This window comes from Budorcas taxicolor, chromosome 8, assembly GCF_023091745.1.
Source record: "Budorcas taxicolor isolate Tak-1 chromosome 8, Takin1.1, whole genome shotgun sequence".
NCBI classification, from domain to species: Eukaryota; Metazoa; Chordata; class Mammalia; order Artiodactyla; family Bovidae; genus Budorcas; species Budorcas taxicolor.
This window is the reverse complement of record NC_068917.1, coordinates 75,550,010-75,566,966: the sequence shown is the minus strand read 5'-3', so window position 1 is coordinate 75,566,966 and position 16,957 is coordinate 75,550,010. Positions and strand designations below refer to the sequence as shown.

General features: G+C 41.2%; 1 protein-coding gene across 1 annotated transcript in view; it reads right to left on the bottom strand.

Moving 5' to 3' along the window:
• Positions 1–15,840, bottom strand: part of CDCA2 (cell division cycle associated 2) — a 40,063-nt gene extending 24,223 nt beyond the window's left edge. Inside the window, exons 1-6 of the mRNA XM_052645301.1 lie at positions 15,777–15,840; positions 15,511–15,684; positions 14,173–14,318; positions 3,897–4,047; positions 2,389–2,591; positions 126–213 (exon numbers count right to left, since the gene is read on the bottom strand). Of these exons, the coding sequence (XP_052501261.1) occupies positions 126–213; positions 2,389–2,591; positions 3,897–4,047; positions 14,173–14,318; positions 15,511–15,684; positions 15,777–15,840 (826 nt within the window). The remainder of the gene's footprint in view (positions 1–125; positions 214–2,388; positions 2,592–3,896; positions 4,048–14,172; positions 14,319–15,510; positions 15,685–15,776) is intronic.
• Between the last annotated feature and the right edge of the window lie 1,117 nt (positions 15,841–16,957).

Below are 16,957 nucleotides of genomic sequence, written 5' to 3'. Positions count from 1 at the left end.
AATGCAAGGAATGGTTTCAGTGTGTCCAAATGTTCGCATATAAGTAAACCAACCATAAATGTCTACTGAACAAACATTTCATGGGTGAATTTAGCACAGGTACCAAGGAAAAACATAACACTTACCACTTGAAGCCTCTGTAAGTTCTGAAAGTAGAGGAGATTCATTCATTAAACATCCATACTGTAGATTTAAACCAGATGCAGAAGATTTCTTGGGGGGAAAAAAGCAGTAAAGAAGTATTAAATTTTATTATTTATAGGATTACTATTTTTATAAAGATTTGAGTTAGCCATTACAGATTATCTGGAAATCGGAAGTTAAATCAATCAATACATCACTTCATTATCTAGTTAATTTTTACGGGAATTATGTAGGAATAGAACTAAAAACAGAGTATTCATTCTCACTGACTCCTAAACATCCAATCCAACAATGCTCAGTTCCCTAGGAAGTGTTCATAGGGCACAGTTTTTGCTGCCTTATTGTTTGAAGTCTAGAATACTATGTTAACTATTTTCCTTAAAGAGGAAATTCTCAAAATAATGAAAAACAAAATTACTAATCAAACAATAGAAGATATCAAAAGCTAGAAAGGGAAAACCATTAATGGTCAGGGTAGAAAACACACTCCTATTAATGTGGAAACCATTTCTAAATCATGCTGTGTGTCCAAAAATTAATCAAAATTCTGATTAAAAAATTACCATCAGATGATTTCATATCAACTAGAATAGGGCAGAGAGAGCAGAGATTATAAGCGACCCTGAGATACATGTGAAACTCATGGGTCCTGATGGTTGACCACAATGGGCAGCAAACATCTACTAAGCCAGTCTAGACAGGATCAACAAGACATGGGCTGGAGCTACATGACAGAGAAAGTACAAGGAAAAAAGCTTCCACTCTACTGGCAGAAGGTGTCTTCTCTCACTAAAGAAACAGGAACCTACTGTATCAAAGCAAAACTCAGGGTCATGAGAGAACTAGCTCCCTGTTTACACTTGTGTGAAGGTCAAGGATCCTTGGGTTGGTGGTGCTAGTGGTAAAGAATCTGCCTGCCAATGCAGGAGGCGTAAGAGATGCAGGTTTGATCTCTGGGTCGGGAAGACCCCCAAGAGGAGGGCATGGCAACCCACTCCAGTATTCTTGCCTAGAGAATCCCATAGACAGAGGAGCCTCGTGGGCTATGGTCCATAAGGGTCTCAAAGAGTCAGACATTACTGAAGCAACTAAGCACACACACACACAAGGATCTGCAATAGTATTATTGAACTCATGTTGATTATCATCTTTTGATGATGTTGACAGCGTCTAGGCAGTTGTAAGTAACAACAAAAAAATCCCTACGGCTACTTGAAAGAAGTGGGGAGAGCAAGGGAAAAATTGCTAAATGACACCTTGCTTTCAAGCTGGTATTAAACCAGTGAGGGGCCGCAATGCAGACATGCCAGACCCCAGACCTTGGGGGTACAGGCCAAGTGCAACTGTCACCTCATTTATCAGGTCTGTGTAAATAAGATGCTCATATGTCTACTGCTCACAGCAGACAAAATGCTGTTCAAGGGTGGGACTGAGACTCTCTCACTGTGGTACCATTGGTATTTAGAATAATCACAAATAGAAGATCACAGGGCTTCATTTTGCATAGTGGTTTTCATATCAAAAGCAACATATTGATCAAAGCAGTCTCTCACAGCCAATAAGCCAACCAACCACACAAAAATTTAACAAGCAGGAAATCCCTCATACACACACAATTTAAAACCCAGCTCAAATATAGTAATAGCATGTTGTTGTTCTTGTTTAGTCACTAAGTCAAGTCTGAATCTTTTGCAACCCTATGGATTGTAGTCCCACCAGGCTCCTCTGTCCATGGGATTTCCCAGGCAAGAATACTAGAGTGGGTTGTCATTTCCTTCTCCAGGGGATCGTCCCCACCCAGAGATTGAACCTGTGTCTCCTACATTGGCAAGAGGGTTCTTTTACCACTGACCCACCTGGGAAGCCCCAAACACTTCAACACAATGTACATAAGTACTAAAATTGCAAAAGGGCATTGATAGTCCTCAAACTGGCTAGCTAGAAAAACCAAAACTTCATTTCCTGTTCCCAGTGGCACCCCACTCCAGTACTCTTGCCTGGAAAATCCCATGGATGGAGGAGCCTGGTAGGCTGCAGTCCATGGGGTTGCTGAGGGTCGGACACGACTGAGCGACTTCACTTTGACTTTTCACTTTCGTGCATTGGAGAAGGAAATGGCAACCCACTCCAGTGTTCTTGCCTGGAGAATCCCAGGGACGGGGGAGCCTGGTGGGCTGCCGTCTATGGGGTTGAACAGAGTTGGACACGAATGAAGTGACTTAGCAGCAGCAGTAAGTGTATTACCTGGGAGAGATCAGCAAAAGTTTCAACAGCACACTTCATGTCTGAACTGGGACAAGCAGCAACACTGACACTGCATGTCTGGAGATTAACCGCATCAGTTAGATTTATGTCAGAGCTGCCTGGAGAGGATATTCTCCGACGTTTGGATGATGACTGTGCAGAGAACTCAGACAGCTGACATTCACCAAGACTTTCCTTTTTGGCTAGGTACACAAAACAAAATAAAAACAAAACACAGGTTCAAATATTTTCTTTTACAATATCATTTGAAAACTACACCCATCATCATAATTTCATGATGTAATTTAATGCTTCCTTTAACAATGAAAAGGAAAATCTAGTAGTACATTTTTATTCAAAAAAGGAAATCTAACTGAAATGCAAGAGAACATGACTACTAAAAAGATAACAATTTAATTATCAGAATTAACTTTCTTTGGGCTTTCAAAAGATGCACCAAGATATATTTGCATTTCTGATACAATATCTCATTCTATTTTTAAATTTAAAATGAAACCTTTCCTTTTGAACATTTTAAAGGATGTGGTTATGTTCCAATATTGGTTCTGTTCTGACTGTATATGATTTTATGAAAAACACAGCCACAATTTTTCCTGGGTACCAAAAGGGAATTTAATTGTCTACAGAATTTATACCAATTATGTAAATAAAATATTTTAAAGCTCAGATACAAACTGAAAAACAGGTAAGTTACAAGTTACAAATATAAATGAGTACTGGGAGCAGGTTGTGTACTGCAGAGGTGGATGCACTGGATTTGCATTGAGTAACAATGCCCGGCAATCAAGAAGGTGTTGAAATGTACCTGAAGATGGTTCAAGAAACCAAACGAAACCATTTGGAACCTTAGGATTACGCTGATTACAGCAAAGCCAGGATTTTGTCTAGTTCTGGGGTCTGAAATGCTTCGTGGTTGGAAAACCAAAAGTGACAGAAAAAATTACCAAAAAGTTACAATTTAAAACTTATGGTAAAGAGTATGGCAGGCTATTAAGATGTCAGAATAAATGTATCTGTTTACAATATCAGGGTTGAGTGTTTGGTATTCATATAAATGCTTATGAAAATTAATAATAATCCTCTAAAAAACCAAGGGTTTGACAGAAAAACAACAAAATCCTGTAAGCAATTATCCTTCAATATAAAAATAAATTAAAAAAGAAGAAAGGTCGTTCACCCAAATCTACAGCATGCCCAATTTTAAAGATGAAAGAGTCCATGGGCTCTGACATTGTAACATTTAACACTTAATTGTGGTCATATGCAAACATAAGGTGTATGCTCAGGAATTATTTTTTTTCAAGAGAAATCAGAAATCTAGATTTTTGTGTGAAACATCCCAAATTTTAAATGTTAGGCTCCACTGAAAAATATGGCTATTCAGAAAAGACATCTTTCACACTATAGAAGTAAATCTTTTTTTAATATCTCAGAGGTTTGTCTCAAAAGATGCAAAAGTCCAAACGGACTGAATTTTTTCTACTCACTCGAGCCTCTGGTCTTGAACACTCCTTCCGCTTCTGAGAATTCAGGACAGTCAGTCATTTTCTCGTTTTCCTTTATGGAGTTAAAAGCCAAATGGAAGGCAGACATTTGCTCTCTTAAAGAACAAACATTTCGATACAAAGCGGGGCTGCCCTGTTAAAATACAGAAGCACAGAAGACATTACAAATCAAGCCAAAGATGGGCTTTTTGAAGATCAGAGGTAAAAAGTTAATAGAGAAGAGACCCTCCTCCCTTGAATCAAACATTTTTAAAACAATTTTTTTTTTTATTTTCTGGCCATGCCACTCAGCATGTGGGATCTTAGTTCCCTGAGTAAGAGTCGAACCCATGGCCCTGCAGTGGCAGGATTCCTTTCAGTGGAACCGTGGAGTCTTAACTACTGGATCAGCAGGGAAGTCCCAAATCATGTACTTTTAGTCCGAACATTCAGTGTTCTGCCCTCATCTCTGTTTCTCCTCTCTCCTACTTGTGCTGAGTCGCTCAGTTGTATGCAACTCTTTGTGACTCCATGAACGGTAGCCCGCCAGGCTCCTCTGTCCATGGGATTCTCCAGGCAAGAATACTGCAGTGGGTTGCCATGTCCTCCTCCAAGGGATCTTCCCAACCCAGGGATCAAAGCCAGGTCTCCCGCATTGCAGGCAAATTCTTTACCATCTGAGCCACCAGGGAAGCCCAAGAATACTGGAGTGGGTAGCCTATCCCTTCTCCAGCAGGTCTTTCCAACCCAGGAATCAACCCGGGGTCTTCTGAATTGCAGGTGCATTATTTACCAGCTGAGCTACCAGGTAAGCCTTACTAAAGAGCAACAGCTACTCTTGGCAGCTATTAAAAGTTTATATTACTATAGACATGGAGCAACAGGTTGGCCAGTACTGATACTGACAAACCCATGGAGGAGAGAAAAGAAGTCTGTCTGGAGTAGATGGGAAGCACTTTAAAAAGAAACCCAGACAAAACACATCCCATTTATTTGAGTTAAACAAATCTTTACATTCGATGACTTCCCTGGTGACTCAGATGGTAAAGAATCTGTCTGCAATGTGAGAGATGCAGGTTTGATCCCTGGGTCAGGAAGATTCCCTGCAGAAGGAAATGGCAACCCACTCCAGTACTCTTGCCTAGAGAATTCCATGGACAGATGAGCCTAACGGGCTACAGTCCATGGGGTCACAAAGAGTCGGACTAACACTTTTACTTTCATGAACATTGAGTTATATAAGTTGTTTACATATGATATATATTTTCCTTTTAAAAATTGTACAGAAGAACTTTTCTTCCAAAGAGGAAATATGGATGAACAGCAGGCACATGAAATGATGCTTAACATCACTAATCATTCAGTTCAGTTCAGTTGCATCCGACTCTTTGCGACCCCATGAATCACAGCACGCCAGGCCTCCCTGTCCATCACCAACTTCCGGAGGACACTCAGACTCACGTCCATCGAGTCAGTGATGCCATCCAGCCATCTCATCCTCTGTCGTCCCCTTCTGCTCCTGCCCCCAATCCCTCCCAGCATCAGAGTCTTTTCCAATGAGTCAACAACCCTTTGAATGAGGTGGCCAAAGTACTGGAGTTTCAGCTTTAGCATCATTCCTTCCAAAGAAATCCCAGGGCTGATCTCCTTCAGAATGGACTGGTTGGATCTCCTTGCAGTCCAAGGGACTCTCAAGAGTCTTCTCCAACACTACAGTTCAAATGCATCAATTCTTTGGCGCTCAGCTTTCTTCACAGTCCAACTCTCACATCCATACATGACTACTGGAAAAACCATAGCCTTGACTAGACAGACCTTAGTCATTAGGGAAATGCAAATCAAAACCTCAGTGAAGTATCACCTCACAGCTGTCAGCATGGCTATCATCAAAAAGATCACAGATCAGGACTTCCTTGGTGGTCCAGCGGTTAAGACTCCATGTTTCACTGCAGGGGGCATAGGTTTGATCCCTGGTCTGATAACTAAGATTCTGCATGCCACATGGTGTGGCCAAAAAAAAAAAGGAACCCTCATTGCTGTTAGTAGGAATGGAAACTGGTGTAGCCACTGTGGAAAATAGTATGGAGGTCTCTGAAAGAACTAAAAATAGAACTACCACACGACCCAGCAATTCTCCTGGATATATATATAACCCCCTAAAACCTCTAACTTGAAGAGATATGAACGCCAATGTTCATAGCAGCATTATTTTCAACTGCCAAGATCTGGAAGCAACCTAGGTATCCATCAACAGACCAATGGATACACAATGTATGTACTGGAATATCCACAATATACTGGAATACTACTCAGCCATAAAAAGAGTATAATTTTGCCACCTGCATCAAATGCACTTGGAAGGCATCATGTTAACTGAAATCAGACAGACGAAGACAAATACTGTATGATATCACTTATATGTGAATCTAAAAAACACAGCAAAAATAAAACAAAAACACAGCAAACTAGAGAATGTAACAAAAAAGAATCAGACAGCTATAGAGAACAAAATACTTTTTATGGGATGGGGGTAATATGGGGTTGGGGGGTGGTGAGTGGGAGGTACAAACTAGTGGATATAAGACAGGTTACAAGGATATATTATACAACACAAGGAATATAACCAAAACGTTGTAATACCTATAAGTGGAATATAAACTTTAGAAATTACATAAAAAGTAAAAATTAAAAAATTAAAGTCAGTATTAAGAATGTTTTGTCTACACAGTGAAGGCTTTACCCAATAATAAAAGAGAGAGAGAGACTATATTGAGATTAAGGTTACAAGAAAACAACAAATTCTGGAGACAGAGCTATGAAGAAGGGACAAGAAGAAACTATTTGGAAATTTTGCCAAATTTTGCTAAAAATAACATTTGACGATCTGCCTTGGCCCCTGTGTCATGTGGAGGTCTCAGCATAACTAGTTCCATCCACACTGGTCTCTATTCATTTCCATCCATACACACACCAGGGGCCAGAACAAGAGACACATGTTCTGCAGTAGCTTGGATACCTCCCTACACATACCCTCTCTCCTTTGGCAACCCCAAGCTAAATCTTTCTGATGTCATGGGGGGCTTACCTCCTCAAAGGTGAAAGCTAGTCATTTATTCAAACTGTAAAGCCAAATAGTTAAAAAACAGCTCTCTGGAAACTCTGCTAACAGCTGAAGAGTCATCAAATTAAATTGGTACTAGCAGGGGTTGGGGTAGGGAGCTTCCCTGGTGGCTCAGTGGTAAAGAACCCGTCTGCCAAAGCAGGAGCTGTTAAGTCGGCCAGTCGTGTCCAATGCTTTATGATCCCATGAACTGTAGCCCACCAGACTCCTCTCTGTGGGATTTCCCAGGCAAGAATATTGGAGTGGGCTGCCATTTCCTTCTCCAGCCAATGTAGGAGACATGGGTTTAATCCCTGAACTGGGACGATCCCCTGGAGAAGGAAATGGCAACCCACTCCAATATTGCTGCCTGGAAATCTCATGGACAGAGCAGCCTGGCAGGCTACAGTTCATGAAGTCACAAAACAGTCAGACACGACTTACTGACTAAATAACAAGCAGGGGTAGAATTGCCATATAAATGTAAGTGATGTATCATTTAAGAGTTCTGTTACCCATAAAATAAATTACTGATTAAGTTCTCTATCTAGAACTTCTCCCCACCCACCACCCCCATCTGTATTATTTAGACTAACATATTTCTACTGATTTGGAGCTTACAGCAACTTAAGGAATTACACTAACAAGCAAAAGTAAAATAAAAAATTACTTCCCTTTAAGATATCATATGGAGAAAACCCTGTTAAAATCCTGAAGCCATGTTTGATGGTGAATCTGCTCACACTCTTGATTTTATTCCCAGTTAAATACATTCATAAAGCAAACTTTGTTACATAACAGAACATTTAAAATTCAAACAGGTTGACAATGTAAACCTTTATGACATAAACAGCACATAACATTCATAAAAAGCTGGTGGTCAATTCTCATCTGAGATACAGAGAAAGAAAGGGTTTATCCTAAAGCCATACAATTTATGTTTAATGTACCTTTTTTGTAAACTTATATTTGAACATGGGACAGTTAGATTTAATTTCCTAGGAGTCTGGCCCATTTTGAAATCTGCTTTAAACAAATTAAAGCTTCCCCAGTCAAAATCATTGTTTCTCTATTTCCTGATGGAGAAAGAGAACAACATTCATATATGAAAAGTAAAGGAAGCATTAAAAAACATACTGCTTTTTTTGATACTTTTGTCTTAGGAATTATATCACTCAGTCAACATTCTTTCCCTGTGCCAGAAACCACTTGAAAGGCTCAGAATACAGGAGGAAAAGACACTGTAGAGTAAAATTCTGAAAACGTATTCATATAATTTCAAGTACAAGAGGTGCCACTGAGAAGCTAAAAAAGGACTGTGATTTGGTAATAACAGTGCTGCTCCACTTGAGTCAGGACAGCACTCCCTCTGAAGTAACAGCCGAGTTGATATGAAAACAGTAAGTGGGAGACTAAGGAATTCACCTGCAATGCACGAGGCCTGGGTTTGAACCCTGGGCCAGGAATATCCCCTGCAGAAGGGAATGGCAACCCACTCTAGTGTTCTTGCTTGGAGAATCCACGGAAAGAGGCGTCCACAGGATTGCAGAGATTCGGACAAGACTCACTGACCAACACTATGAATAAGAATGAAAGGAAGATACGAGAAGAGGGAGGCATTCTGCAAGAACAAGGCAGAACAAGAGGCCTGGAATGCAGAGAGGATGCGGCAGAAAGAAGGCAAGGGTGCCCAGAAAATGGCAGGAGATAGGGAGCTGAGGATGGAGTGGGCAGGGCTCGGATCAGGGAGGGCATGAAGGCTTGAAGATGTGGTTTGAGTTTAATTGAAGGCATAATGGGAATCCATGGGAAGGTTTTAAGATGCAGAGTGATTGATCTGATTCATACTTTAGCATTTTTATTATTATTTTTGTTGTTGCACCCCGGTGGCATGCGAAATCTTTGTTCCCCAGCCAGGGATTGAACCTGCACCCCCTTGAATTGGAAGGGTGGAGTCTTAACCACTGGACTGCCAAGGAAGTCCCTTATTCTTACTTGAAATGTATCTCTCTGACTGCTCTGCAGGATGGTGGATGGATCAGGGAAGGTGAGAAGGAGACTAGTTATGAAGAAGCAGCTGGTGATTCAGGTAGAAAGCACATAAAGGCTGTAGCAGCCGAGCTGAGAGACATGAGAGCTTACAAAGAGGTTTCTGAAATGAAGTGAAAAGGCAATGCTGGGTTGGATGTGAGAGATTAAAAGGAAAGAAACTGAGGAAGACTGGCAGGTTGTTGGCCAGAGCAACTGGACAATGGTGTGTGCTGAGATGGGGAAATGGTGAGGAATGGAAACCTAGAGTTTAGCTGTGACCATGTAATGGCAACCCACTCCAGTGTTCTTGCATGGAGAATCCCAGGGACAGAGGAACCTAGTGGGCTGCCGTCTATGGGGTCGCACAGAGTTGGACACGACTGAAGCAACTTAGCAGCAGCAGCAGCATGTAATGCTCGAAGTGCTTACTGAAACACCAAAGGGAAGATGCTGAATAGGCAAGAGGGTATCTGAATATGAGCTCTACAGAACTTTGGGCCAACGTTTTAGACATTTTGGAGTCACGAGTCTATAGACGATGTCCAAAGCCATGGGAAAGGATTAGTTTACGTAAGGAAAGCAACAAAATGGGGGCAGAGGAGAGGCTGGGGTGCTGAAACATTTTTGAGGGGAGAACTAAAAAAGGGAGACCAGCAGAGGAAGGGATGACAATAACAAGAAGAAAATGAGGTGAGTTTGGTATCCCCAAGAGCCAAGCAAAGTGGTTCAAGGAGGGAGTAGCTGCATTCAGTCAAATGTTGAGGCAAGGCTGATTAAGATGCAAAGTAAGACATAATTAATCATGGTCTTGGCCAAGGTGTGGGCCATTTGGGATCAATGCAGAAGCCCAGGAGGAGTGGCTACAGTCACTGGAGATGATGGAAGAGGAGTGAGACAGGACAGACAACTGTTCAAGGAGTTTCCTGTGAGGGGCAGGCACAGAAATGGGACACCATGGGGGTCTAAAGAAAGTTAAGTGGCAGTCACTCAGTCATGTCTGACTCTTTATGTCCCCACGCACTGCAGCCCACCAGGCTCCTCTGTCCATGGGATCCTCCAGGCAAGAATACTGGAGCGGGTTGCCATTTCCTCCTCTAGGGGGTCTTCCTAACCCAGGAACTGAACATGGGTCTCCCGCACTGCAGGCAGATTCTTTACTGTCTGAGTCACCAGGGAATCCCCTAGGGAAAGTTAAAGGGACAGATAAAGATTTGTTTGTGCTAAAGGAAAATGACTCAAAAGAAAAGGTTGGATAAGACAAATGCAGAAGGGAAAACAGATGAAAATAACACACATGGTCACAATAACATAAAGACTTGAATATTCAAGTAACTTATCTACTGGGAAGTTGTAAAGGATGGGAAGTGCATATCTATGTTTATGATACAAGGGATGAGGAAGAAAGAGGGCTGAACACAGTAGGAAGTCAATAGCTAATGCCTTAATACTGAAAGAATAAGAAGCAGCAATTAGGAAAAAAAAAAGAAAAGACAGCCAAGTTGGAAAGGGAAAAATAAAACTGTCACTATCTTCAGATGACATATGTACAAACACAGCCACACTAAAAAACTGTTGGAATAAAGAAATTCAATAAAATTGCAGAATACAAAACGAACATACAAAAATCTGTTGTTTCTACACTCAAATAAAGAATTATAGGAAAGAAGATTTAAGAGAACATTTACAGCTGTATCAAAAAGAATAAAATACTAAGAAATAAACTGAACCAAGGAAGTGAAAGATCTTGAAAACTGTAAGACACTGATGAAAGGAACCGAAAAAAGGCACAAATAAATGGAAAGGTATTTTGTGCTCCTGGACTGGAAGACGCATTTGTTAAAAGGTCCACACTACCCAAAACAATCTCCGGATTCACTGCAACCCCTGTCTAAATTTCAACAGTGTGTAAAATATCACAGAAATGAAACGAACAGTCCTGAAGCTTGTTGTTGTTCAGTCGCTCAGTGGTCTCTGACTCTTTGCAGCCCCATGCACCACAACACGCCAGGCTTCCCTGCCCTTCACCGTCTCCTGGAGTTTGATCAGACTCTGCGACTCAGCATGAGCAGTTGTCAAAGTGTTGCACTTTTAAATGTGAACAGAGTCAAGGATCACTAGGCATCTGAAGAAAAGATTTGAGCATGAGCCAGAACCTAAAACAATTAAGTAGTAAAATGAGACCCCAAGATCAAAGGAAGAAAAAACTATGATGTCCTCAACAGGCCACCATGAGAGATAGCCCATCATGATATTTTATAACAGCAGGAACGGAGCTTCCAGAATGAAGAAGAAGGCTAAACAAAGGATAGGGAATCAAAGGTAAGCTGAATGAATGAAGGAATGAGTAGGATTTTTTTCATTCTCTAAGCTAAAATACAACAGAAAATGCCTTCAAAATTTCAAAATTTTGAGGGAAAATAGGTCCAACCCAGATTTCTATACAGGATAAACCGTAATTCAATTATGTTGGTAGGATAAACTTTATCAGATATGCAGAGGCTCCAGAAAAATGAGGTAGTACACCGAGAAAAGATATGAAAATATGGAGAAAGGAAATACAAATAGGAGAGAAAAAGAAAATCACCAAGGATGGTGAAAGGAAGTCATGAAGTGCCAGCTGTCCAGCAAATCTAGATCAAAGCCAATCTAAGTCAGAGGGCACTTAGAGATGAGAAAAGGATGGATGGATTCCTAAGACTGACAGTTCTGTCAGAGTGTGGGGATTCTCAAGATTACATGATACAGATTAAACCAAAAAAAAAAAAAAAAGTAGGAGATGCAGGTTCGATCCCTGGGTTGGGAAGATTTCCTGAAGAAAATGGAAACCCACTCTAGTATTCTTGCCTGGAGAATCCCATGGACAGAGGAGCCTGGCAGGCTACAATACAGGGGTTGCAAAGAATTGGACACAGCTGTGTACACATGCACACAAACACCACAGATAATACACAATAAGTCCTTATTTAAACCAACATTGTAATTGGTTGTATTGGCAGGAAGGGGCAAGTGTTGGAATAGTTATGGTTAGGAGATGTGAACAAACAAAACTCTCATTTTTCAAAGAAATATAAACAATGACAGCAAAGCTAAAACAGAGGGACTTGCCTGGTGGTCCAGTGATTAAGACTCCACGCTTCCAATGTCGTGGCTGCAGGTTTGATTCCTGGTTGGGGAACTAAGATCTCACGTGGAGTGCAGCACAGCCAGAACAACAACAAATACCATGTTCCAGGCAGAGTTGTAAGTACGTCATATGTATGTATTTATTCATCCTCATAAAACTCTTGCTACTATTATAACCCATTTTATACATGAGGAAACTGGGACACAGAAGTCAACTAATCTGCCAGAAGTCACAATGAACTAATAATAAACCTAAGAATCAAACACCAGCAATACAACCCCACAGGCCATGCTGCCATCTACTCTAACACAGTTCTCAAGAAGTCTTTACACTCTAAAAAATGACTGACCACTTCAGAGACTCTCAATTCATGTGGGTTGTATCTATCAAGAGTATTTCAAGAATTTTTTCAGAATTGTGGACATTTTTCTTTAATGCATCACAAAATTCAATGAAGATTTCTTATAGGTTAGTTGCAAGGTCAAATACGAAGTTTACATTAGTTAAAAGTTAGTCAAAAGTTCAAGTTAGGTCAATGAACTTTTCATATTATGTTATGTTAGAATCCATGGGCTTATCCTGCAACTTGAAGGTGTATTTTGCAAGCACTTGTCATGCAGAGAATACTGGTTCATTCAGCTGTGCATATCTTCCAAATGCTGACATATTTCATTATGCAATACTAAAATTATCCAAACATCACATTCATTAATAACCTCAAGGATCCATCAGAAAAGCAGTCACTGGGAAGTTGTCCAGTAAGTTCAGAGTGGTGGTGAATACAAGTTTTTCATAATTCTGATTCTCTGTCAAAAACTTTTTTTCATTGGGAAGAAATACCCATCTTTCCTTGAAATGGCAAGTTCACTGTTTATTTCTGAGAAAATGCCAGCCACATTCCCAAGTCTGGCTAACCATGTCTGTTTGTCAGATAAATATGACGTTCCATGAAAATAATAGCTAGTTCAACTCACAGCGCCGACAGTCACATCCACGATTTTTCTGGAAACATCCACCACACTTTGGTATGTACTTTGAAAGCGCGTGGTGTCCACTTCCCATTTCATCACACATAATATTTCAGGGTTGAAAAATTAAAATGGATGATTTTTTTATTGCTTCATCAAGGAAGTTAAGTGAAACTGGACTTATTATTTCCTGTGAATGCTGGACAGTGATGAACGTAAAATGACTGCTTGGTGCTATCAGCTTTTACACCATGAATGTAACATCAATAGAGTGAAAAAAGGGCAAATTACCATCTTAGTGTTGTTTCAAAACATAATTTTGACCTCATGGGCCTCTTGGATGGGACTCAGGGATTCCCAGGAACCTGCAGATAATTTTTGAGAAGGCTTGCAGTGCACTAAACAGCCTTCCATATACACAGGGTCTAAAACTGAAAGATAAAGAAGTGCCAATAAAAGTACCTTTTAAAATAGGAAGGTCAAGACCAAAAGAGCCACAGAAGGACAAGCCAGGGACTGTCTTTCACCACAAGTCTGCTACTATTTGACTTTTTAGTGGCATTTACTAGTCTAACAAAAATTGGCAAAAACATCTAAATACTTTCCCATCAACAGACAAATACTTAGCTCCTTTCCACAAAGTTATCCCAAATATATTTTATGGTGGGGGGGTGCGACTCTTGTCCCTACATGCCAAGGCATAGCAGTTATTATTAGACACTTACAGACAAAACATTAAAAGAAGAAGGTTGGAAAAACAAACACTGCCCCACCTCATTACACAGACAGGAACTAGACAACAATTGGCAAAATAAAATAGAAAGCACTTCCAGAATGCCATTTCCATACAGCATCTTATAACTCTTACTAGATCCATGCTCAACATCAACATTTCTGCTAAGGTCAAAATCTCTGTAAGACACAGAGAAGATATTCTCTCACCAGATTCAAAACAGATGAGGTGCACTGCAGAGCTCCAACACTGTACAAAAGCTTTCTAAACAGCAAAACATCCTTCTAGAAGAATTCATGATGGAACTTAGAAGAACACCATACCTGAAAAGGGGAAGTCTGGGTCAATGAAGCATTCTTTAAACTCCGCTGCTCGGCAACGAAACGAATTAGATGGTTTGTTTCAGGAAGGCCCCGAAGACCAACTGTAGAGCGCCGTCTGGATTTTTTAAGGTAGGGTGATGACTTTTCTGTAATGAAAACTCTCTTTTAAGTTGGAACAAAACAAAAGGCAATCATCAGTAATCATGCCCTGAACACCCCCATGATCCACTAGCCTGAGAGAGAACATGGTAAAAAAGTGATACAGAACTGTAAATGGAAAACCATAAAGAAGACTGTTCCCACACCATCAGTTTTCGGGTAGGGACCTTTGTTTTGACTACTGATTTATTCCATGCCCTGGAGCTGTGCACAGAATATAGAAAGCGTTTATCAAATAATTGTGTAACACATTTAAATTAACACATCTCATATTTTGTTTCATATTTCCTGCACAGGATTGGTAAGGGCTTGCTTTGGACTAAGAATTTCCCTTTATCTGAATTAGTCTAATCTCCAAGGACAGTCTCCCCCTTGGCACATACTTTCAAGTTCTGCTATCTCAAGACGATTTGTTTCTCCTTGATATTTGTCTACCTTCAGCACATTACCCTGAATTCCAGCTGCACACCTAAACACACGAAGGAAGTCTAGCTTTCTAAAGGTCTAAGAGCGTTCTTAAGTTGTGGCATGCAGGATGTAGTTTCCAGACCAGAGATCCAACCTTGGCCCCCTGCATTGGGAGCTTGGAGTCTTAGCCACTGGACCACCAGAGAAGTGCCAAGTGGGATGTTCTTGAGAAGGGAGCACAGGATGGTTTGCCACTATGGCATGGTCTCCATCATGTGTTATTAAGCTAGTGCCCTTTGGCTTTCAAGCACATTTTCCTCCATAGTTAAATGCTGTTCTCTAATTCCATTCCTATTATTTCTTTCTTCTCCAGCAAAAACAGACTTCAAAAGTGAATTTTATTTCTACTCTGTAAAGGAGATTAGCCCGGGTCAATTTTCTGTTTGTAAGTTTGAAGAGGCATACCCTACTTTTTCAATTTCATATTTTCCCAGTTGCCTTTTAGCTTTCTCTCATTTTTGCTATACATGACTGTTGAATGTATTAGTATTTAGGGCATACACCCTCCTGTATTCCATGTGTTGGGTCAAAGAGCAATTTGCACACATATTCTTCTCCAGTTTAAATACGGAGCACAGCTGTGAGTCAGGAACAACAAAATCTTGGTGCCCTGGACACATAACATGCTAAGCTAGATGGGGCAGGTGAACAGTACAGAGTTTAATTTATAAACTTTTAAAAGCACTGCAACAAAAGGACAACATTTCTTACCTGAAGAGTTATTTACAAAGCTTTCAGGTGTAATTCCCAATTGCTCCACAGTTACTGTGGAAAAGTTCAAAGGTGATTTAAAAGTCTCTGATGTGTAACGATTAGGAGTCATTTCAGGTGCCTGCTTGTGGGGAGTTACAAGCTTCCCATTTCCCAAAATGAAAGGGGTTTTTCCTAAAACAGACAACATGTGGTAGAGGTTAAACATCATTAGAAGATAAATATTTAAACCTTTAATTTCACAGAGACAACAGATCTCTACATACCAGCGTTATTAATAGGAGACTCCTTGGTTTGAAGGGGCTCGCTGTCTTGTGAACAAGTATCCATCTAAAAAGAGAGAGGAGGAAAAAGAAAAATAATCTCACCTCCAAGATTGATGTGATTTGATTGAGATCCTCTTTCAAGACTGAATTCTAATACAATCCATGTTGTTGCTGTTTAGTCGCCAAGTCGTGTTCAATTCTTTTGTGTCCCCATGGACTGTAGCCAGCCAGGTTCCTCTTTCCATGAGATATCCCAGGCAAGAATACTGGAGTGGGTTGCCATTTCCTTCTCCAGGGGATCTTCCCGACCCAGGAATTGAACCAGACAGCTCCTACGCTGACAGGTGGATTCTTTTTACCAGGGAAACCCAACACAATCTACACTGGCACGAAAACAGGTGTCAAAAGACTACTTTAGGACCTCAAATTAAAGAGGAATGGAGGAGACTGCTCTTCGGGATGAAACGAAGCAGACCCCATAAGCCAAGGATTTTCAACCTTAGGGAACATCGGACTCATCTGGGCTCTCTGTTAGAGACGCACCTTTTGCAGACTCCCCAAAATTCTAATTCAGGAGGTCTGCCCAGACCTCAAGAGTTTGCATATTAAAAAGCACGCGGGTGATCCAGTGGAACACACTGCTGAGAAACCCCCCGAAGAAACAGCTCTGCGGCACTGTGCTGTGCTTAGTCGTGTCCGACTTTGCGACCCCATGGACTGTAGACGGCCAGGCTCCTCTGTCTATGGGACTATCCAGGCAAGAAGACTGGAGTGGGTTGCCATTCCCTTCTCCCGGGGATCTTCCCAACCCAGGGATCGAACCCAGGTCTTCCGCATTGCAGGCGGATTCTTTACTGTCAGAGCTATCAGGGAAGCCCTGAATCTGCACTAGTCTCTGAAATCCCAACCAGATCACTTGCCTTACCTCCCGTAGGGTTTATTTTGAACGCTACTCCGATGAATGTTGGGGCTGCCGTGTCTTCTAGATCTCGGCTCTTTGGTCCTGAAGCATTCGCTTGAGAAAACAACTATCGGCCGTCAAGTCATCCGCAGGGGGACTCCCAGATCCCCCACCCCCAACACCCCAACCTGCAGCCGGAGTCCCTTTCAGCCTTCCTTCCGCGAGGGCTCGGACCGCCACCCGATTCAAATCGCCGGCCCCGCCTCCTCGGCGTCCGGGC